This window comes from Diachasmimorpha longicaudata, chromosome 14 (assembly GCF_034640455.1).
Source record: "Diachasmimorpha longicaudata isolate KC_UGA_2023 chromosome 14, iyDiaLong2, whole genome shotgun sequence".
Classification (NCBI taxonomy): Eukaryota; Metazoa; Arthropoda; class Insecta; order Hymenoptera; family Braconidae; genus Diachasmimorpha; species Diachasmimorpha longicaudata.
The window spans coordinates 3,595,929-3,618,607 of record NC_087238.1 but is presented as its reverse complement, the minus strand read 5'-3'; the positions used below and the strand labels follow the sequence as shown (position 1 = coordinate 3,618,607).

The window sequence follows — 22,679 nt, the reverse complement described above, 5'->3', positions numbered from 1 at the left end:
TTCTATAAAAATCATGAGAAAACAGTGGTATCAAAATCATAATATTACACTCTATCAAAATAGAAATTGATTTCCCCAGCAAAATCGAAATTTAAACATTTAAATCGTTATAAATAAATAAAGGATAATTGATCCCATTAAAATTGTTATCCTATTCATAATCAGCGAGTCCAGAAACCCAGTTTCCAACAAAAAACCTAATGAGTAACAAAAATTGTAGATTTTCCAAAAAAATGAAAAAACCAGGGAGAGAAAAATTCTTTAAAAATTATATGCCTGTTCTGTAATTTTCCAGTCAAAATAGTATTCAGTAAAAATTACGAAACAAACAAAATTACAGAAACATATTTTTTTTTATTTATTCCATACTTTTTCGGGAACGTTTTGGACTTTTTCTTGATAATACACTGCAAAAGTGCGTAACTATTCCATAATTTTTACCAAATGATTTTATTTTTTTTTTATTTATGCCAGTTTTTACCGAGTAATTTTAACCCCCCGAGTATTATTTTGACTGACAGATTACGGATTAGACACGTAATATTTCAAGAAATTTTCTCTCGGTGTAAACTCATCTGTTACAAAATCCAATCACCGATCACCGCCATTCCATAATTTATTTAAATAAATTATGGAATCGCGGTGATAATTTATTATTATTATTATAATTTATTTAATAAATTATGGAATTTATTAATAACTCCCGAAAGCTTGGTTACATCCATTAATACACCCATACCCTCATCTCTTGGAAAATGGTTCATGAAAATTCTGGAGACCTTGAAACGTGAAGATACGAAAATCGAAATTCGATTTTCCTATCGACTCCTTCAAAATCCCTCCACCTCAAAAAGTCAAAAAGCTCTTCATTCCACCCTTCCCTAGCCCTGGGAACCCCTATAATCCCACCCCTACAAAACCACCATTAATTACCGACCTCACTCCTTCCCACCCACTCCTTTACCCACCCCTATTTTTCACATAATATTTTCACCCATATATGTATTTTTTTTTCGTCTCATGTACTTGCGAAAAGTCTTCGCTAGTTGGTATTATACTGGGAATAGAGGTACTACTGTGGAGGCGGGCTTTGCGCGTAGGGTAACTGTGAGCCATGAGAGAAGTGGAATAGTTGGGCATTCGGATGTTGGAGTGAGTGAGCTCTGCACGAGGAATGAAAATTAGATAGAGAGAGATGGTACATGGGAACGACGATCCTAGAGGGAAAACTAGAAGGGGGTGGTGGAGGAGGAGGAGGAGGAGGGGAGGGTGTCTCCCTGAGGAGTCGGTGGTCTCCTCTGGTGCTGGCAGCCCACGAGAGAGAGGGACGGAAGAACTAATCAGCCTGGCGCATGTGCTCTGGACTCTTCCATCATCCCATGGGAATATCCTAGCATCCCCATAATATACCGGAGTCTCTCCTCACTTCTACTTGTACCCTCTTTTTCACTCTCTCACGTTAACATTTCTATATTTTTTGTTGTCGGGGTTTCTTTGAAAATTTTTGGTTCTGAATTTTTTGGAGGGGAAGTGATGAGGGAGAGTAGTTGAAAATTAATGATGAGTGGGAATTTTTTTAATTTGGGTTGTGAAATCGGGGGATGATTTGGGGGTTAACGAACGTGTGAGGGGATTTTTGGTTAACGGAATTGGTTATTGAAAATTTTGGTTGAGGATTTTTAGGTTTTTTTTGTCATTGTTTAGGGGATGGGGAGAGGAAGAGGGGATGGAGCTGTTGAAGAGAAAAATATGTAATCAACGGTTTTTTATTAGGGACATAAACATTTATATTTTTTTAATTTTCATAGGCTTGGAGAATTGAATATTTTTTGTTAATTTGTAGTTTCTGTTGTGATAAAATATAATTCATAGATGAAACATTTTTATTCTTATTTACAGTCACAAAAACTCATTTATTTGAATTAAATAAAATTGTTCACTTGAGTTTTTTTGGTGTTTTAAGAATATGATTAGGAAAAATAAATTAACTCATCCATTTATTTCCATGAGAAGTATTCAGTGAAATTAAACAAACGCGTCAGTTATTTCAAACAAATTGTCTATTTGAATCAAACGAATTTATTGGATTACTCATTAGTGACAATTCATTTGATTCTAATGAATATCGCAGCCCCTAAATAATTGAAAACAAAGACTTCCATTTCAATACTTATTTATATTTAAATTCCCTTCACTTTATAAATTATTTATTTGAAATTAATTTCTATTTATGGCAAAAATATATGTGTCGAATATTTATATTTTGTGCTGCAATAAATTATATACATTATTTATACTTAAAATGATTGGCATAATGTATTTTAATTATTGGTATAATTAATTTTCGAAAGAAATATGGATTGAAAGAATATTTCGGCATTTCTATTATTTACTAGCCTAATCCAAAGTGAGGCATTGCCGACAGTCGGCCGAGGGTAAGCCAACATTGGCCGAATCTCGGCCCACTGTTGGCCATTCTTTATATCCTACCAGGGTACGAACAGATTAAATAGCGCAAAAAATAGCACACATAATAAATTTTTGATTTTGAATCAAGTGATTCATTAACTTTAAAAACTTCTAATTTGCGTCAAAAAAATATCTTGTTATTAATATTAATTTTCAGTTGTATTTTAATTTGTTGAAATTTATTCATTTCCTGTCCCCTTCCATCTCTCTTCTACGAAGTTTGTTATTCACGATTGTTTATGATTTTTACTTCAGCCTGAGCTTGTTTTTCACATAATTTCACATAATTAAACTTTATTTTCAATTAATTCAACGGTCATTCCAATATCTCATTACATATGTCATGACATTTTTACGGTCATTTATATAGAATCTGGAGTAGGATTCCTCGGACATGAGAAACGGGAGAGTGTTGGCATATGGTTGGCCGAGTGTTGGGCCCAGACTACCAGCACTGGGCCAGTCCTGGCAAATTTCTCATGTCCCACGAGTGATATCCCGGCCACCATTCCCCAGACAAGGGAAACAAACCAATGTTGGCCAATAGTTGGCCGACTGTCGGGGCAAAACTACCAGCACTAGTCAGTTCCCCATCTCCTACGAGTTATCTCCCGGCTGGGACTCCCCAGAAACGCGAACCCGACCAGTGTTGGCCGATCGCCGGCCGACTGTTGGCGTAAGACAGCTCAGCCCCATTCCTCATCTCCTACTGGAGATATCCCAACTAGGATTCACCCGGACATCAGGACCGGCCCAGTGTTGGCGCACGGTTGGCCGAATGTCGGCACTGATACTGCGACTGTCGGCGCAGGGTTGGCTAATAAAAATCAGTTAATGAACACGATGTCAACAATATTTCTCACTAAATTTCTCATTTCCCTGTCAAACGAACAGGGATGATTACATTCCAATTAGTGGCAATGTAATGGTTATATGTTAATATATTAATTTTATAATGTCAAATGTCACTGACCTGTCGTAAGATTTTTTGACTTTCATAATTCTTATCAACGACATTGATGATTTAAAATACGGATGACATGAGCATATGACAGATAAAGGAGCAATGGGTGATGGGGTCGGATAAATTTAACAGCGATGGAGCAGGGGGTGGTGAGGGGAGGGTTGGGTGTTCCACAAGCCCGCCTACCGTCCAATGCGGTTGCTGGATTCCCAAGGGGTCTCCCTCAGCCTCACTTCTCCTCTTGGTGTACAGCGTTCCCTTTCTCCATGAGTCCGCAAACTCCGTAACTGCTTCTCGGGAGGTCTCTCTTGCAAACTGAGGGTTGATAATACCGTATGCGGGTCGGACCCCTTCAGTGTTTGTCCATACTCCTCACTGAAAAGTCAAGAATAACGCTCCAGGTTTTTATTTATTTATTTTTGAATTTTTACTGTCGGCTTTATCACGAGAATTATTTTTTCAACAAATTTTTTTTCACTGTTTTTCCCTCGTTATGTCGAGAACTTGTTATCGATTCGAGTCACGTGTACATTTGTTGATTTTATTTTATTTTTATTAAGTGGCAGATTTTTTTGCAAATTGATACTCTACGATTATTTATTGACATTTTAATTACATTTTAGTGTTATAAATGTGATTTGTTTATTTCAAAATTAATTTTCATTTTGAAAATATGTTTTTTTTGTGATTCGAATTTTCGAGGTTTTATTACACTTTTTGGAAGTTTAATAATTCTCGATTATTTATTATTCCTCAATTGTTATTAGTTTTTTCGTGTGAAAATGATTTTTAAAATGTCTTCGAGTTTTATTAATTTTTGGTGACGAGCAAAGGGTGGGGGGAGGGCGAAAGGGGTAATCGTTTGGTGTCACGTGTACGTGGATTAATTTCATTGTTTATTATTATTCTAAAATCATTGTTTATAATTGGAATGACAGAATTGTGAATCAATTTCTTTAATGAAGAGAATTAATTACGAGAAATTATTTCTGAAGTGAAATGTGTTCTTAGTGATTTGAAAAAAATTGTTGAATGTTTAATAAGTTCAATAATTTATTAGGTTTGAAGTGAAGGTTTTGGAATTACTGAGGATCAATATCCTCTTTGCGATTTGTTTTTCTTCGATTTGTTGCAATTGTTTCACAATCAAAATTATTTTGTTGGCCACAATTTTTTTATCTGTCTCTTTAATTATTTTTGCTGAATGTCAAGAGGTGGGGTGGGGGGAGGTCATGGATTACAGTCACGTGTACGTTCAGTAATTTTTTTGCAAATTAAAAACTATTAAGTATTAATGAGGATTTCGTAAGCATTAATTTTACGAGTTTGAATATTTTATCAGCCCCTGAATTTTACTGAATACGAAATTATGAATTTTGGGAATTTCCGCGCAGAGAAGTAAAATTATTTTCATCAAATATTTATTTACTTCAGAGACGAATTTTTTGAAAATTGTATTTCTCCGATATAATCACTGTCACGGGAATCGAGTTACCTTTAAATTACGATAACCATATTACTCTAGAAGATGAGTATTTTCTACGTGACCTTGAATGAACTTTATTGATAAATATTTAGTTTTTCGAAATTTCTGATTTTCTTGAGGGAAGAATTTGGATGAATTATTTAATCGAAGCTCATAATTATTGAAGGAGTTCACTCGAAATTATAATTAACATAATAATGTTCTAGGACAATATAATTGACGCAATTAAAACGTAATCAGAATTATCAGGGAATTACTCGATTTGAAAAATAAATTTAAAAAATAAGTATTTTCCTGAAGTCAATGGATTTTTGGCAAAAATAGTAGTTTTCTTAGTGCGCGGTTTAATGGGTCTTTATCTTCAATTCCAGATTATATTTTTGTGGAGAGTGACAAGTGACAGCGGAAATGGCGCGAAATAGCAGAAATTACTGGGTTAAGTCGAAATAGATGGGGAATCTTTGGATTATTATTGTTTGAGGGTTGATTGCTTGAGAATATCAGAATGCTGTTCAAGGGAAATAGTTCTAGGCTGGAGTTTCTGATCGAAAAAATACAAGCGCATAAAGAATCACCGTCACCTTTACCTGAAGAGAAGTGCAACGTGAAATTGAAAGGTAATTTGTTAAATTAAAAATTATTTTCTCTGTAATTTTCATAATTAGAAGGTTTTCAGAAGGGAACAATTAACATTGGGAAAATTATTAAGAAGGGATAAACAAAATTATCGTTGTAGGTCCTCTAGGGGTGGCCTTGACTTTACGATTGTTCTTCATTTTCAAAAAAAAAAAATTGATTATGAAAAATCCAGTGGAATTTGCCTTTTTTGATGGTGTAATGAAACAAACTAATGAAATAAAAATTATTAACGGAATTATTGCATAATTCTGAAGTTCTCGACGATATTATGTATTTAATTATGAGGTTCTCAGGCATCGAAAATTACCCCACGAGATTTGATTAATCTCAACAAAATGTTTCAGGTAATAATTTCCTGAATTGAAGATAAACATTTTTTTTTAGTTAATTCATCTTCTGAAAAGAGAAAAAAAATGAGGGAGCATTGTTACGTGGGTTGAAAGTCGTGGATTAAAGAATTTAGGTATCGATCCTGTTTAATCCTGATTAATGATTGACGTATCATAAAAAAATCTGAAAAAATTAAAAAATAATCGAACTCATTTCATTTTCCTCTTCAGAATTTCGTTTTTATTTCATTTCGACTTTTTTTATCAAAATATTTCTGACTTTCTACAGGATAAAATATTAATATCAATTTCCCTTTTTTTTGGTTCCAGTTAAAACATTAAAAAAGTTCATTTTTATCGGTTTATCGATTTAAAAAAAAATTATGTCGTATGAAGATTATTTTTTGGTAAATTGGATATTAAATTACCTTAATCATCTAATCTTCTCATTACTTCTAAAATTCAGAAGGAAATAAATCTCATCAACCGATTCTACGATTCCATCTATTAACTGAAGGATCACATTTCCAAAAATCGATAGATATATTGTCGTTTGTGTTAAATAAATCGAACAGGACAAGATTATAAATTAATTTTCCGCGAGAACTTCACATTTTCCCCGCATGAAACACCTTTTATTATTTATTTGTTATTATTTATTATTGAGAAACACCTTTTATATCCTACGTCACAATGAACTACACAAAATAATAGTTCTTAGACTGAATGAAAAAATTTATTAAACTCGTAAACCGATAACAAATAAATAATTTTTCTCTGATTCAACTAAAATAATTCAAAGTCGATGTTAACTTTTATTCAGTTGAATGCAACAAACATTTCGGAGGATTTTAACGCAAAAAAATTTGCAACACCACCTTTTTGCGTGATATAAGGGGTACAATGGGTGGCTCCTATTTTCGTCACCCCTATAGGACGACCCCTAAAATGTAGAAAGACAATCGATAATTCGATTCATCATTCGTGGAGACTAAAAGTCCTGGAGGTACTCCCTTAATGGATAAATGAATAAATAAATTATATATATGTATATAATATGTACATACATATACATGTGTATAGTCAGAAAGTCCCCTGACAATTCTCTTGACATCACCCAGATATTTTCCCCCCGATTTTCCTCAAGAAAATCCAATTGACAAAAAGGGAAAATTAAAAAATGAAATTCTCTTCATTTCTCCATCAAAATTCCAATTGTCCGAGACGTAATGAAGCGGGAAAACTTTCGAAAGGACCACGCATGCGCAGACAATCAGAATATGAATGCGTGATACAATTATTTTGATTTGAAACGACAAATTTCGTTTTTTGAATCACAAAAATCATTTTCCCGAAAGACAAATATTAAAATTTTTTTTTTTATTCAAACCATCACATGCGGTGGGAAAATTGCTCCTTCGGAATTTTCAAAAAATATGTTTTTGGTCATTGTGGTGACAGTGTCGCCAGGACACCCCATCAACTCGATGGGAAATTCCCCAACCGAGTCTAGCCCCGGACCTGACCCTCGGAGGCTAATTACCCTCTCGACCATCATCAGTTTGGGGGACACCCCAAACCCTGGTCATTTATAAGCAATAAACCATTATTTAGAGACTGGGGAACTCCCCAGAACCGGCGCATTCCGAACCCTAAACCAGAGATCCAAAGGCGTTCCCTTTCCTACACTTTTCCTTTATAAGCCCACACTCTTCCCGATCTCTACACAGTCGTTCCTCTACCTTCCTCGGACACACTACTCCCGATCTACCCTGGACATACCACTCGCGGTATCCTGTAGAACTTGAGAATAAATATTTTGACCAACACACTGGCGTGAATCTATTTCAATCACCTGCTCAACCCCACAAATTGGTGACCCCGACGTGATTCAGCGGAAGTTCGTGGACACTGAGCACCAGCAGACGCCACATGGTCGTGGAACGAGAGCGGCCACTACAGCAGCGAGCACCATCCGACGAGGGCACCTCACCACCATCGCAGGACACGTGGCCTCCACAGCAGCAGCAGAACCTGATGGAGAGTACGGCCCAAATCAACCGAGTAGCCGTGCAGCTAGGAGAGTTCACGCCGGAGGACCCTGAACTCTTCTTCGGCATCGCCGATCGCAGTTTTCACGCAGCCGGGATCACTTCCGAATCAACAAAATTCGGCCACATCTGCGGGAAGCTCTCCAGGTCAAGGTACGCCACCGACGTGAGGGATATCATCCTGAACCCTCCGGCGGACAACCCCTACACATATTTAAAAACGGAGCTCATAAAGCGCCTGAGCTCCTCCCAGGAGGAGAAGACGAGGAAGCTCCTAGAAGGCGCAGAAATGGGAGACATGAAACCGTCTCAGTTTCTGCGCCACCTAAAAAACCTGGCGGGACCCAACTTCCCGGACGATGCTCTCCGGACACTGTGGGTCACGCGCCTTCCGGCCGACGTCCAGGTGTTATTGGCCACCCAGCGCAAGGCCTCCCTCGACGACGCTGCAGATCTGGCCGACAAGACCATCCAGATCCTGAGACCAAGGATCCCACCTGCTGCTCCACAGGTCGCTGAGGCAGCGGCGCACAGCATTGAGGCGCTCCTGAGCCTCAAGCTGTCCCAGTTGGCCCTCAACCTCGAGGAACAATTCGGCGACTTACGCTCTGAAATCGAGAGCCTGAAGCGGTCGAGCAGAGGAGACGGAGGATCCCCCCGCGGCCGCAACGTCAGGCGAGAGAGGTCCAGGTCGCGCTCCACGCACCGGCAGCACGGAACCGACCGCATCTGTTGGTACCATCGGCGCTTCGGACCTGAGGCTAAAATGTGCACACGACCGTGCAATTTCACCGCTCAGGGAAACGGACCGAGCAGTCACTAATGGCGGGTAGTGACTCTGCCTCGACGACGCGCCGCCTATTCATCACCGATCAGGAAACCAAGGTACGTTTTTTGATCGACACAGGAGCCGACTTGTGCGTTTTCCCACGACGGTTAGCGCGCGGGCCGCAACGCAAGTCGACTTATCAGCTCTCGGCGGCGAACGGCAGCACCATTGCGACGTACGGGACGGTCTCCTTGGACCTCAACTTGAAGCTGCGGCGAGCATTCCCGTGGAGCTTCGTCATCGCCGACGTCTCCAAACCCATCATCGGAGCAGACTTCCTGTTCCACTACGGACTCCTGGTGGACCTCCGCAACGGCAGACTCGTGGACTCCATCACCTCGCTCACCTCACCCGGGCAAGTCGAAAATGTTAATCTATCGAGTATTAAAATAGTTACAGGTAGTTCGCAGTACCACGAGCTCCTTCAGCAGTTCCCCGACCTCACCAGACCCGATGGAACCGGGACAGCTCCGCGGCATGACACCAAGCATCACATCCAGACCACTCCAGGACCTCCAGTGGCCAGCAAACCACGGCGTTTGGCCCCAGACCGCCTGGCCGATGCCAAAAAGGAGTTCAGCGCCATGGTCCAACGAGGTACAGCCCGACCATCGAATAGCCCATGGTCTTCACCTCTCCACATGGCCAAAAAGAAGACGGATGACTGGAGACCATGCGGAGACTACCGGGCGCTCAACGCTCGCACCGTTCCGGACCGCTACCCAGTGCGGCACATCCAGGACTTCGCGCAGGCACTCCGAGGCAAGGAGATCTTCTCCACGATCGACCTGGTTCGGGCGTACCACCAAATTCCGGTCGCCGAGGCGGACATCCCGAAGACGGCGATCACCACACCATTCGGTATGTACGAATTCCCCTACATGTCGTTCGGTCTTCGCAACGCCGCCCAGACCTTTCAACGCTTCATCGACGAGGTGCTACGGGACTTGGACTTCTGCTACGCGTACATCGACGACATCCTGATAGCCTCCGAAACACCAGAACAACACCAACAGCACCTGGGGACCTTATTTGAACGCCTCCAATCCTACGGCCTCCTCATCAACCCACAGAAGTGCGTGTTCGGCCAGCCTGAGGTGGAGTTCCTGGGCTACCTGGTGTCCAAGGAGGGCACACGTCCATTGCCGAAAAAAGTCCAAGCCATCCTGGACTATCCAGCACCAACAACGGCGAAGCAGCTCCGACAGTTCCTGGGTATGCTGAATTTCTACCGGAGATTCATACCCCGGACTGCACAGGACCAGGCACCACTCAACGAGCTCTTGGTGGGGAATATCAAGGGCAGAACTCCCATCAACTGGACTCCGGAAGCCCAGACGGCTTTCACCACCTGCAAGGCCAGACTAGCTGACGCAGCGCTCCTGGCTCACCCCAAGGCCGACGCCAACCTTGCGCTCATCTGTGACGCCTCCAACCACACCGTCGGTGCAGCATTGCAGCAACGAGTCAACAGGGACTGGGAACCATTGGCTTTCTTCTCGAAGAAGCTCAGTCCAGCTCAAGTAAAGTGGAGCGCATTCGACCGTGAGCTCCTGGCAATCTACCTCGCCATCAAACACTTCAGACACATGGTAGAGGCCAGGACCTTCACGATCTTCACGGACCACAAACCAATCACGTTCGCATTCCGGCAGAAGTTGGAAAAGGCTTCCCCCAGACAGGCACGGCACCTGGATTTCATCGGGCAGTTCTCCACCGACATCCAACACGTGTCCGGCAAGGACAACGTCGTCGCGGACGCACTATCCCGCATCGACGCAGTTTCGTCACCATTGGACTACACCGCCCTGGCGTCATCACAGCAGGCCGATGACACAATGAAAACATACCTACGCTCAGGATCAGGCTTGCAACTCAAGCAAATCCAGATCCCAGGAGCAGGCGTAGCTGTCTTCTGCGACACGTCATCACCATCACCAAGACCATACCTGACACCTCCATACCGCCGAGCAGCCTTCAACGTCATCCACAACCTGGCGCACCCTGGAGTCAAAGCCTCGGTCAAACTCGTGACTCAACGTTACGTTTGGCCGTCCGTGAAAGCAGACTGCCGCGAGTGGGCTCGCGCCTGCATCCAGTGCCAGCAGGCCAAAATCACCAGGCATGTCTCAGCGCCAGTGGGAGAATTCGCCCCACCATCTTCGAGGTTCGAGCACGTGCACATGGACCTGATCATCCTGTCCATCTCCGAGGGCTACCGATACTGCCTCACGTGCGTCGACAGATTCTCCAGGTGGCCGGAGGCATTTCCCCTGGAGGACCAGGAGGCACCCACAGTAGCCAGAGCCTTCTACGAAGGGTGGATTTGTCGCTTCGGAGTTCCCCTCCGCATTACCACAGACCAAGGTCGGCAATTCGAGTCATACCTGTTCAAGCACCTCAATTGCTTGGCAGGCACGACTCACCTGAGGACAACTGCCTATCACCCAGCAGCTAACGGCATGGTCGAGCGGTTTCATCGCCAACTCAAGGCAGCTATCAAGTGCCACGAGAACACCACGTGGACGGAGGTACTCCCTACGGTGCTCTTGGGGATCAGAGCGGCCTGGAAGGAAGACCTCCAGGCATCAGCAGCCGACCTGGCATACGGCGAGCCATTACGCCTACCTGGAGAGTTCCTGGCCCCCCGAGCTGTCAATCACCAAGACGACCCAGCGGACTACGTCAAGGAACTTCGCCAGCACTTTGCCAACCTGCGCCCGGCTAAGGTCAACAGACACGGAGCTCACAAAACCTTTGTGTTCAAAGACCTAGCCACGGCAGAGCAAGTCTTCGTCCGCCATGACGCACCAAAAGGACCTCTCCAGATGCCGTATCAAGGTCCATACAGGGTCATCCGCCGCAGCGCCAAGACGTTCACCATCCACATCAGGGGCAAGGACGTGAACGTCTCCATCGACAGGTTGAAACCAGCGTATGTCATCGCTGACGATGAACCAGGTCCCCAACAAGCCACCCAGAATTTAACCACACCCGAGCCGGAAGTACCAGAGCCACCACCACCACCACCAGCAACACCGCCAACAACGCGCTCAGGAAGACGCGTCAGGTTCACCAACCACTACCAGGCAGGACAGTAGCATCATCATCGTGATCCAAATCACTGGCAGGGGGGTACTGTGGTGACAGTGTCGCCAGGACACCCCATCAACTCGATGGGAAATTCCCCAACCGAGTCTAGCCCCGGACCTGACCCTCGGAGGCTAATTACCCTCTCGACCATCATCAGTTTGGGGGACACCCCAAACCCTGGTCATTTATAAGCAATAAACCATTATTTAGAGACTGGGGAACTCCCCAGAACCGGCGCATTCCGAACCCTAAACCAGAGATCCAAAGGCGTTCCCTTTCCTACACTTTTCCTTTATAAGCCCACACTCTTCCCGATCTCTACACAGTCGTTCCTCTACCTTCCTCGGACACACTACTCCCGATCTACCCTGGACATACCACTCGCGGTATCCTGTAGAACTTGAGAATAAATATTTTGACCAACACACTGGCGTGAATCTATTTCAATCACCTGCTCAACCCCACATCATTTTTAATTGAGGTAAAGACAGATTGCAATTTAGGGGATTTCCGGGGCTTTTGCGAAAGCAGTTTAGGAGGAATGAGGCACGTCCCGAATTATTGATTTGAGAAGTACATTTTCATTGTTAAAACGTAATTTCGAGGAGTTATTTTCGATTGAAATATTCCAAGTGAGAATTTCCAGGTTCGTCTCCCTTCGAGATTACACGGAGACTCGGTGACTCATTGCTCCCAAACGTCTCCTATGTGTCTCCCATTGGGAACACGGGACGCTCGAGTCCCCCGTCAGACTCCCAGGGGAGATTACGGGTTCGCGCCGTTACGTGGAGATGAGGGACGATGCTGAACTCGACTCATTCTCAGTTGGAAAATAATGTCAAAATTCTCATATTAATTTTGACGTCTCCCATTGATTCTGCATCACAATCATTGAAATTACCGGTTATCAAAGCTATTAATAAATTCCTAAAACACTGGGGATTAAAAAATTTAGTCACCAAAGTGGAAAAAATGTCAAAAAATCATGTTATAATTTTGTAATTAGTTCAAGTTGTTTAACCTTGAACGGGGGGGGGGGTTCTATGGGGAGAGGAGAAGACTTTGAAAATTACGGGTCTGTTTCGTAATCTGTCAGTCAAAACAATATTCGGTAGAAATTATGGAAGTTACGGACTTTTTCAGTGAACTTTCAGGAAAATGTTCGGAAGGTTCAGGAAAAAGTGAGAAATGTTCAATGAACAAATGCGTAAATGGCACGTGATTTTTAAATAATTTTTTTCTATGTGGAAAGTTAGTTAAGAATTAGTTGAGAACAAAAAAAATTTACGTGAATTGTGCTCATGAAAAATTATCCTGTCGATGTTTTGAAAAGTAAATTTTTAGAGAATAATTTATTAAAATCTATCAGTGATATATTAAATATATTAGAGATATTTTAACTTTAATGAATAGAATAAAATATCGATACACTGAAAAACAAAATTGTCAAATATTCATTGACTTCAGGAAAATAGCTATTTTTTCAATTTATTTCTGAAATGGATTAATTCCCTGAAAATTCTCATTAGGTTTTAATTGCGTCAATTATATTATTCTAGAATATGATGATGTTAATTATAATTTTGAGTCAACTCCTGCAATAATTATGAGCATTAAATAATTCATCGAAATTCTTTTCTCAAAAAAATCCAAAATTAAAAAAAACTAAATAATTATTAATAAAGTTCATTAAAGACCACATTAAAAATACTCATCCTCTAGAGTAATATAATTATCGTAATTTAAACACGTAACTCGGTTCCTGTAGCCAGTGATCAGACCCGAGAACTACAATTTTCAAAAACCAAATACGTCTCTGAAGTCAATGAATCTTTGGCAAATTTTTTTTTCCATTTGGAGATACATTAAAAAATTATTTATCAATGTCTCATTTAATTAAATTTCTCACATTTCTTCCTCTCATCAACATCAACAAATTATCCACCGGTTCAAAATCGATATGATCTACATATCTATATGACCCCATTCAAAATCTAGAAATCTATATATTGAATTATCGATAGGGATTGTCTCAATAATATAAAAACAATTTAACTATCAACTTTAATTATTTATTATCGCGTGCAGAAGGTATATCTTTCTGGTATGATGCCTCCAGACAGATCAAGTGACCAAAGATTTCACACTCTAGACCCATTTGACAAAAGGCTTTTGTTCATTAATTCCTTTCTCTTTCTTCTCTGGTTTTATTTATTAAAAACATTCTAAACATTTCGCTGCTGTTTGAAAAAAACTATAAAAACTATAACACACTGAGATGGACTGAAACCAGCTATAGACAGACAATTCATTTTTGTCCAGACACATCAATCACTCTCAACACTATATCTATAATATCCACAACTAATAAAAATTCCTGTGAAATCCAAATAATTAGATGGAGCAATTTCCCGCATCCGGTCTCCTCAATGAATTTAGGTGGCGCCTAGTTTAGTCAATAAAACCGAGTGGCTCCCGTGTAGGTGTCAACGGATGCAGTCAATTTTACGAACACGTCGCTCCACTGGATTGCATTGGGCGTCCTGTTTGATTAGAATTTAAGATGACTGTACGGGACACGAAAAGTTTCGTAAAATCAGTAAAATTACATTCGTGGGTGTCGCACGCTATATTACATCGTAAATGAGGAAATGAGACTTCTTATTTGGACTTCTTCCAGCCGCTGTTGTTATCCCAATCGCCTTTTATTTTTTATGGAAGCAAGTGCTCATCCTCAGGGGTAACCCTGTCATCTACTGTCATTGGCTAATAAATTTCCTCATGAATACCCCTCATTTGGTATTAGTAATTTTTTTGCATAAGTGAAAAACTGATTTCTGAAAATATTTGGAAAATTGGAGAGTCGACGAAGCAAGAAACTTACTTTTTCCAAATGTCCATTGACTCCAGAGAATTTTTTTTTTTTCAAAATTATATTTCTTGGGGATAATTACCCCCGATTACGCCCGGACCGACTTAGGTTTAAATTATGATAAACATATTACTCTAGAAGATGAGTATTTTCCACGTGACCTTGAATGAAATTCATTAATTGATAATTCTTGAACTTCATTGATAATTATTTAGTTATTTAGATAATTTTTTAGTTTTATTTATTTTATTTTATTTTTTTAGTTTAGATAATTATTTAGTTTTTCTGAAAGTCTGATTGTGTTGAGGGAAGAATTTTGATGAATTATTTAATGCTCATAATTATTGCAGGAGTTCACTCAAAATTATAATTAACATCATCATATTCCAGAATAATATAATTAACGTAATTAAAACCTAATGAAAATTCTCAGGGAATTACTCGATTTCAGAAATAAATTGAGAAATAAATATTTCCCTGAAGTGATTAGCTCTGACCCTTTTTACCCACGTGATAAGGGCTCTTGGGGGTGTTAGTACCTTCACACGTAAAGAAATTTGGATGAAAATTGAACCTCTAAAGGGTGAAGGGTGAGACACAATGGCAATCAACCACTTTTTAAGTCAAGTTTTGGTGGAAAGACTAGTGTTAGACTTAAGAGGGTAATTTTTCTGATAAAACTTTCGTCCCTCATGTCACCCCCTGGAGGTCTAATTTTTATTAACAGAAATAACGAGGGACAATCAAAGAAATATTTCTTCCAATAATACCAAAACAATATTTCCCTGAATCAATACAAATTCGTTTACTTCTGTTGTATTTCACAATTGAAATAATTCGCTTTTTAAAACTTTTTTTATTTTAATGAAAGTATTACAATATTGCAAAAGTGATCAGGATGGTAGTGATGATGCTCTGGGTGTTACAGGTCTATATATTATTTGTCAAAAATGCTTATTTTCTAAGAGATGTTCTGTCCTGCACTACGTTTAGGCATTTGCCTGCAATTAATGTGGAAAAATGCACTCATCAAGTTTATTTAAGAAATTGCAGATAGGAAAATTCAGATTAGGATATTTATTCGGAAAATCGTAGATAGACACTAAGAGCCCTTAAGTCTTCCCTTTTTGAAATTATGTAAGAACTAAAGTACTTAGGTTGCTATATAATAAATATTATTTACTAAGAATCGGTGCGTCTTCATATTTAGTTGCAAATACCGTTGATTACTTGTATAAAATAGTTGAAAGTAGTCTAGGTATCCAACACCTCGATTTATCAGTAGCCATTTCGATAAATTTATTGTATTAAAATACGACAACTTCCATCAAAATGAAAAACAATTAATTTCTTTCTAAAAAATATTTCTTCCCCACCATCCAAATAAATATTTTTCTGTTTCCCCCATTTTTTTTTTTGGCAAAAATTAAAAAAAAACAGAGAATATCGACAGCAACTGCTTAAACATAAATAATCCGTTTAATTATTACACATAAATTATTAATTAATTCCGTATTCACATTTTCAGACGGACTATTAAGTGGTCGTTACTCCTGGCGAAGTGAAGAAGACAGTTTGACCTGTCAACGAGGTGGTGGCACCCCGTCATCATGTGCGACCTCTACCTCCCAGAGTTTCCCATCTGAAACTGAAATCGATGGAGATCTGCGAATACCCAGCGATTCCCACAATTCATCAGGTCCCTATTCGTGTAAATTTTGTGATAAAACGTTTCCTAGTTTGAGTTGTTTGAAGAAACACGAACAGGTGAGTTAATAAAAACAATTTTGAGGCGAAGGAAGAAAGCACTTATTGAAAAAAAAAAAACGAACTGATGAATTCTCGAATTTATTGTACAGATGATTTCTTTTAATTCCTGAATCTAGACCCATGGCAATCAGATGCCATACAGATGCAGCTGGTGTGCAAGATTGTTCAAACACAAACGAAGTAGAGATCGCCACGTGAAACTGCACACTGGGGACAGAAGATATCGTTGTACCCACTGTGAAGCAGCATTTTCACGAAGGTAACTTCTAAATTCCCCCGAGAGTCAGTTCATCCCCTTGGCCCGCCCTTATGTCCTCCCGCCACATATTCAGAATGAAAATAAACCATTCAAAAATATGAAAAAATACTCCTCATGACTGAGTGGAGTAAATAATTGCAGATGTTCGATGGGACATTTCATTTTTTGTTGCCCAGAGGGAGGGTAATATATTATAAAAATTACCCCAGAATTACTTTTCTGTAATTTTGGAGGGAAATCAAGGGAAGGAAAATTAAATGGAATTTTTTTCGGAATGTTCTGGATTTTTTTATCGAAATTTTATGGGAAAAATTGAGGTACCGTCAGGTGATTTTTGGAGACATTTTTGTAATCAGTGGGGAAATTTAAGTAATTTTGGTCGGTAATTTTTACTGGATATTTTGCTGCGCAGTAATTCAGTTCAGGAAGATTTCTTGAGAATTCTTGAAAATTTATCAGAAAAACTTATTCTTTTAAAGGGTTTCGTAACGGACAAAAAATATAAACATTTTCTTTTGTTTATGCAACTGATTTTGGTTCGATATCCTAAACAACCCCTTTGCAACCCCTAATTTTCTGAAATTTTTAGCACAATTCCGTGGAATTCAATGTTTTTATTGAATTAATCATTAGACATGAAACAATAAGGAAGTTTTTCACACTTTGTAAAGATCCTTTATAGTTTGTTTATAAAAAATAAATGATTAAAAAAAGTATGACTACTTTCTGAAATTTAATTTAGTTGATACAGACTTTTGTATGATTTTTTAAAAACTTTACTGATGCAATTATTTGGAAAATTTGGCAACTAAAAATATTCCAACAAAAAAGTCTACATTTTCATGCTATAACATCTGAAAATGAATTACAAATTTTTCTTTCTGGGCCAAGAAAACGTGGTTTTCCCTTTGCTTCGATAATTCTTTAATATGAAGAAAAAAAGTGCTGAGACACTCGCAATCCGCCTAATTTCCCTAATTTTAATTATTCATTAATCGATTCAGTAACGAAGTGGTAAAACGAGAGAAGTTGACTTGTCTTTAAGTCCAGATTATTGGAAATGGAATAATTATAAATGATTTATACGTGTGAATCCCGTTTTATTCTTTTATTTTATACGCTGGAAGGCACAACCGTTCCCCTTCGTTTTCTTAAAGGAACTAAAAGACTAAAGAATTTTCTCTCATAAAAATGTCCTCCATCTCAAGTGGAAACACCAGAATAAAAGAAATACTAATCGCACAAACCCCTATTCAACTCATCTGTAAATTAATTTTTGATAAACATTCGAAATGTAAACTCCAATACAGATTTCAATAAATATCTCCGAATCTAAGAGAAATATCAAAATTTATCTCATAACATTAATTATAGTACTCAATTTTCTCCACAAAAAAGGTTCTAACAAAAATTTTGCTATCCCCCATAGCTACCGAGATATTCATTAAAAATCGATCATCATCCAAAAACGAATTATCTCATTTTACCACTTCACCACTGATTTCTCCAACAATAACTGACTTCACTTTCCTACTTCCAGCGATCACCTCAAGATTCACATGAAAACCCACGACAACCAGAAGCCGTACCACTGCGCTGAATGTTCCCGAGGCTACAACACAGCAGCAGCACTGACCTCCCACATGCAGTCCCACAAGAGGCTCTCCAGGACTCCCCATTACCAACGTTCTCTCCCAACGACCTCTCCCCCAGCCTTGGATTCCCCAGAGCTCCACCAGAAGCTCCAGAATTCCCCTCCCCTGCACCTCACCTGCATGTACTGCAGGGACACCTTCTCCACGATGGATCAGCTCCAGCTGCACGTGCAGACCCTCCACGAGACCTTCCTCTCCCTCCCCAGTCCCTCCTCCTCCCCCCCAGACGCATCTGATTGTCGAAGGTTCGAAGCGAAAGCAACAGACCTGGAAGACCTCACCTGCAGAGGATGTTCTGCCAACTTTAACAAACTGTCATCACTGCGAGAGCACCTGGTGTCAGCTCACAACGATGGATTCTCCGTCCTGACCTGTCCCGTGTACTCCCAACCCTGTTCATCAGCCACATCATACCCAGACCACTACTGCGAGACCAAGAGAATGCTGTCACGTCCGAAGAATCCAGAAGTTGAAAATTTCTACGACTCCCCGACCACCGAGAGCTACTCCCCAGGTACCCTCCTCTGCGGTCAATGTGGAGCAGCCCTGAAGGACTTTGAGTCCTTCAGATCTCATCTTGCTGGACATCTCTACGCCAATCAGCAGACATCAGTTGAAGTGAGCTGTCCCAAATGTGAGCTCAAGTTCCAACAGCAAGAGGACATGCTACTGCACCTGATGAAGCACTTCATGGGGCACATCCTGAAGAAGTTCAGCTGCAGTGCGTGTGATAAACTCTTCGGCAACTCCGAGTCCCTCCAAAAGCATCTGCTGGACACCCATGCCCATCATCTGTACAGATGTGAAATCTGTCGAGATATGTTTGATTCGATGGTGGGCATCCAGGTCCATTTTACCCTGAAACATTCCCAGGAAGTCAACTTGTATCCCTGCAATGCCTGCCGAGGTAATACTGGCCTGGATCCCATCGAAGGATTCAGAACGTCTGAAGAACTCCTGGATCATGTGAGGAATGTCCACGTACCAGATTCGAATTCTTCCAGCAATTCAGTCACAACTCATAGAGTTATTGGAAAATTTTTCAGATGCTGCTTCTGCGGAATCTTCTGTTCTTCAGATAACGATCTCCAGCATCATCTTGCCAGTCACTCTAAATGTCTCTTTAGATGTCCAATCTGTAGGAAAGGATTCTCCGTGGAATTCCTCCTCGACAAGCACATGGTGAGTGCTCACAATTTGACGGAGAGAACGGAGAATCAGGAAGGGAAGAGCTCTCTAAAAAGGAGAAAGTCCCAGGACTTTGTCAGTAATGTCAGCCACTACAAGAAGCCCATGACTAACTCAGTGATGCCAGCAGTGAGGACTCATCAGTGTGATCTCTGCGATCGTTCAGACTTCTCCAACGATTCTGAGCTCAAGGCTCACAAAAAACTTGTTCACAAGACGATCGCCACGAAAAACCAGAAATCGTCTTCTTCGTTCGTCTGCAGCTACTGCGGGGAGAGTCTCCACTCGCGGTTGGAACTGGAGTCTCACACCAGGGTCCATCATGCTCCTGTTGATCCTGGGAAAAGGTACAAGTGCAACATCTGCGATGAGGTATTTTCGTCTGGGAGCTTTCTGGCTGAGCACAAGCTCCAAAAACACTGCAAAATCCAGGCGAGTGACGTCTGCGTCGTCTGCAGGGCTACGCTCACAGGTGAAAGGGACTTCTTGGAGCACGTTCATAAGCACAGTCTGGAGGGTCTTGAAGGGCGGGAGGGCATCACGAGTCACGTGTCAGCTTATTGCGTTGTTTGCAGGCAGAGGCTCATCAGCGAGTTTGAGTGTCAGCTTCATGCGAAGTTCCATTTGCGGAGCGATGACGAGGACGAGGAGCGGATGGTGGGGAGGTGTTGTATCTGTCTGAGGCAGATGGGGGAGAGGGAGATGGTCAATCTGCCGTCGAAGGAGGTGGGGGGAGGGATGGGCCTGAAGGTCTGCACCACGTGCTTCTCGAGACACTCACGAGGGCTTCCGATCTTGACGAGTCATTACGAGGATGGACAGGAGGAGGAAGACAGGGTACGGGTTAATGAGGAGGACGAGGACAACTGCAGTTCGAAGGTGGGTGAATCAGGGATCAGATGTCCTTGTGGAGGGTGTGTCAAAAGCCAACGGTCAAAGAGAAGAGGAAGATCAAGGGAATGATTGTGAATCGAAAAGTTTTTTGGAACTTTTGGATCGCAAACACTTTTTTCAAATTCGATTCTCGCATTCGATCGATCGTCGGTTGATCGTGATTGTGAATCGAAAAGTTTTTTGGAACTTTTTGATCGCAAACACTTTTTTCAAATTCGATTCTCGCATTCGATCGATCGTCGGTTGATCGTTGGGTGAAGACAGGATAAGTGGTTAGTCGATTCGTGGTTGAACATTGGTCGAATGTTATTGGATCGATAATCGAACAATCGACCGCAATCGATTAGCTGTCGAGTGAGTGCCCAAGTGGTGCCTTGGTTCGAGGGATCGATTAGGGGATCGTTGGAGTGAGCGACGATTGCTCTACTTGGATGAATCATTAATGTATAAATTCAGAGATTATTGCCTCTGGTCCATATTATAGATGATAATTAGTAGGGTATTTATGGGTCTTAATTAATTAAGGCCCAACTCTGTTCAGGAATTGAATCGAAACGATTTAACTCGATGAGTGGTCGATCGTTAATCGATGCTAGTGTCATCGCGGCTGCGGTGTTGATGCCGGTTGGGCCTTTGATTTTTCACTAATCGATTATCGATTGTTAAATGATCGATTATGACCGTGACATAATCGATTATCTTCATGAAATCCAGGATATTCGATTAGTGACTCGTGCCGCTTTTTGTATAGGAACTGCGGGATAATCGATCAGTCGGTAATCGAGTGCTGGTCGATAAGCAGTCGATTGCTAATCGATTGCCACTCGACGAGTGATCGATCCCCAGTTAATGTTCCCTCGCTGTTCGATTGATCGACTGAGGATCGATTACAACCAAGAGTTCGATTGAGGATCGATTACAATCGAGAGCAATCAAAGAGCTCTCGATTGTAAAATCGATCGATTAAAATCGAACAGCTCTCGATTTTAATCGATCCTCAGTCGCGCAATCGAACAGCTCTCGACTGTTCGATTGCTGTTCGATTGATCTCGATTGTAATCGATCCTCAGTCGATCAATCGAACAGCGAGGGAACATTGACTGAGGATCGACCACTCAATTTGTCAGGATAATGTAATGAAAAATAACTTTTTTTTTTGTTTCCAGGAACAAAATAATTCGATCCATTCGTATGGCTGTCCGCACTGTAGTCTAAAGTTCACCAGCAGAAATGAACTCGAACATCACATTTCGATACACGATGACAAAGACACATCAAAAGACACTTCAAACATTGTGATTGTTAAAGAGGAAATTATTGTTAATACTGGAGGAGATCAAAGTGAGGAGAGGAGTGATCACATGGAAGTCAGTGATTTATCAGTGAACGATCAAGTTAATTAATTTTTAATATTAAAAAGTGGAGGGGGAACTTAATATATCGTTTTGGGACTAGAAAAATGTGCACTCGATCGAGGCAAAACATATTCTTTTTGGGAAATTCTCTCGCTCGATGTATATTTATTCTTTATTAATTATTTTTGTTGATGACCGATACTTTATGGTCACGTAATTTTGTAAAAAATGTGAATCACTAGAGAACGCTTCCGTCTAATTGCCCATCATGGGGTGGAAAAAGATTAATGTGGTAAATTAGTTGTAAATAAAGGAATGATTTTTATTATCGAATTTATGGAGGTTGTCGACTGAGCCCAATCACAAATATAATTTTAGATCAGACTGGGATTAATAAAATAATTGAATTCTTGATTAACGTATGAAATATTTATTAGAGTCGATCAGATTCTTCTCGATATTGGCTTATTATTCATCTTCGTAGAGGAGAAATTCTTTTGATATATTCGACTGTGCAATTTCATGGAATCGAATTGTCTGAGGTAAATTTTTTATTCTTATTATTGAAGAATGTCATCTGCGATTTTTATTTAAAAGTTAATTACTTCCGATGGAAATATTCCACCTTTTTAAATATTCAAAAGGTTCAGGGGATTAATTTATTTAACAGGTACTTCGCTCATGGTTTTGACAGAAATTTGGATGACTATGAAAATATTTAAATCTGTTAGTTCCATCGCAATTGACAATTATCATTTAATTACATTCAAATATATAAAAAATAATTAGAGTACTTTGATTTTGGGGGATGAACCTTTCCCTCGTG

General features: G+C 40.6%; 1 protein-coding gene across 2 annotated transcripts; it reads left to right on the top strand.

Moving 5' to 3' along the window:
- Positions 1–3,620: 3,620 nt before the first annotated feature.
- On the top strand, positions 3,621–22,276 carry LOC135169015 (zinc finger protein 423-like). Of its 2 annotated transcripts, XM_064133679.1 has the most exons (6): positions 3,621–3,834; positions 5,291–5,536; positions 16,261–16,499; positions 16,619–16,761; positions 18,302–20,483; positions 21,665–22,265. In XM_064133679.1, exons 2-6 carry the CDS (start codon positions 5,425–5,427, stop codon positions 21,899–21,901), a joined length of 2,913 nt encoding a protein of 970 aa, XP_063989749.1. In that variant the 5' UTR covers positions 3,621–3,834; positions 5,291–5,424; the 3' UTR covers positions 21,902–22,265. The 2 variants fall into 2 exon arrangements, with proteins under 2 accessions (XP_063989749.1, XP_063989750.1); XM_064133680.1 differs by lacking the exons at positions 3,621–3,834; positions 5,291–5,536 and having other exon boundaries at positions 16,361–16,499; positions 16,592–16,761; positions 21,665–22,276.
- The last annotated feature ends 403 nt before the right edge of the window (positions 22,277–22,679 follow it).

What these genes read in the sequence shown, in the direction of transcription:
- LOC135169015 (XM_064133679.1), top strand. Translation starts at nt 5,425, where the DNA reads ATGCTGTTCAAGGGAAATAGTTCTAGGCTGGAGTTTCTGATCGAAAAA. An exon ending in GTGCAACGTGAAATTGAAAG is followed by an intron (nt 5,537 to 16,260) that starts GTAATTTGTTAA and finishes TCACATTTTCAG; the next exon opens with ACGGACTATTAAGTGGTCGT. An exon ending in AGGACAACTGCAGTTCGAAG is followed by an intron (nt 20,484 to 21,664) that starts GTGGGTGAATCA and finishes TTTTGTTTCCAG; the next exon opens with GAACAAAATAATTCGATCCA.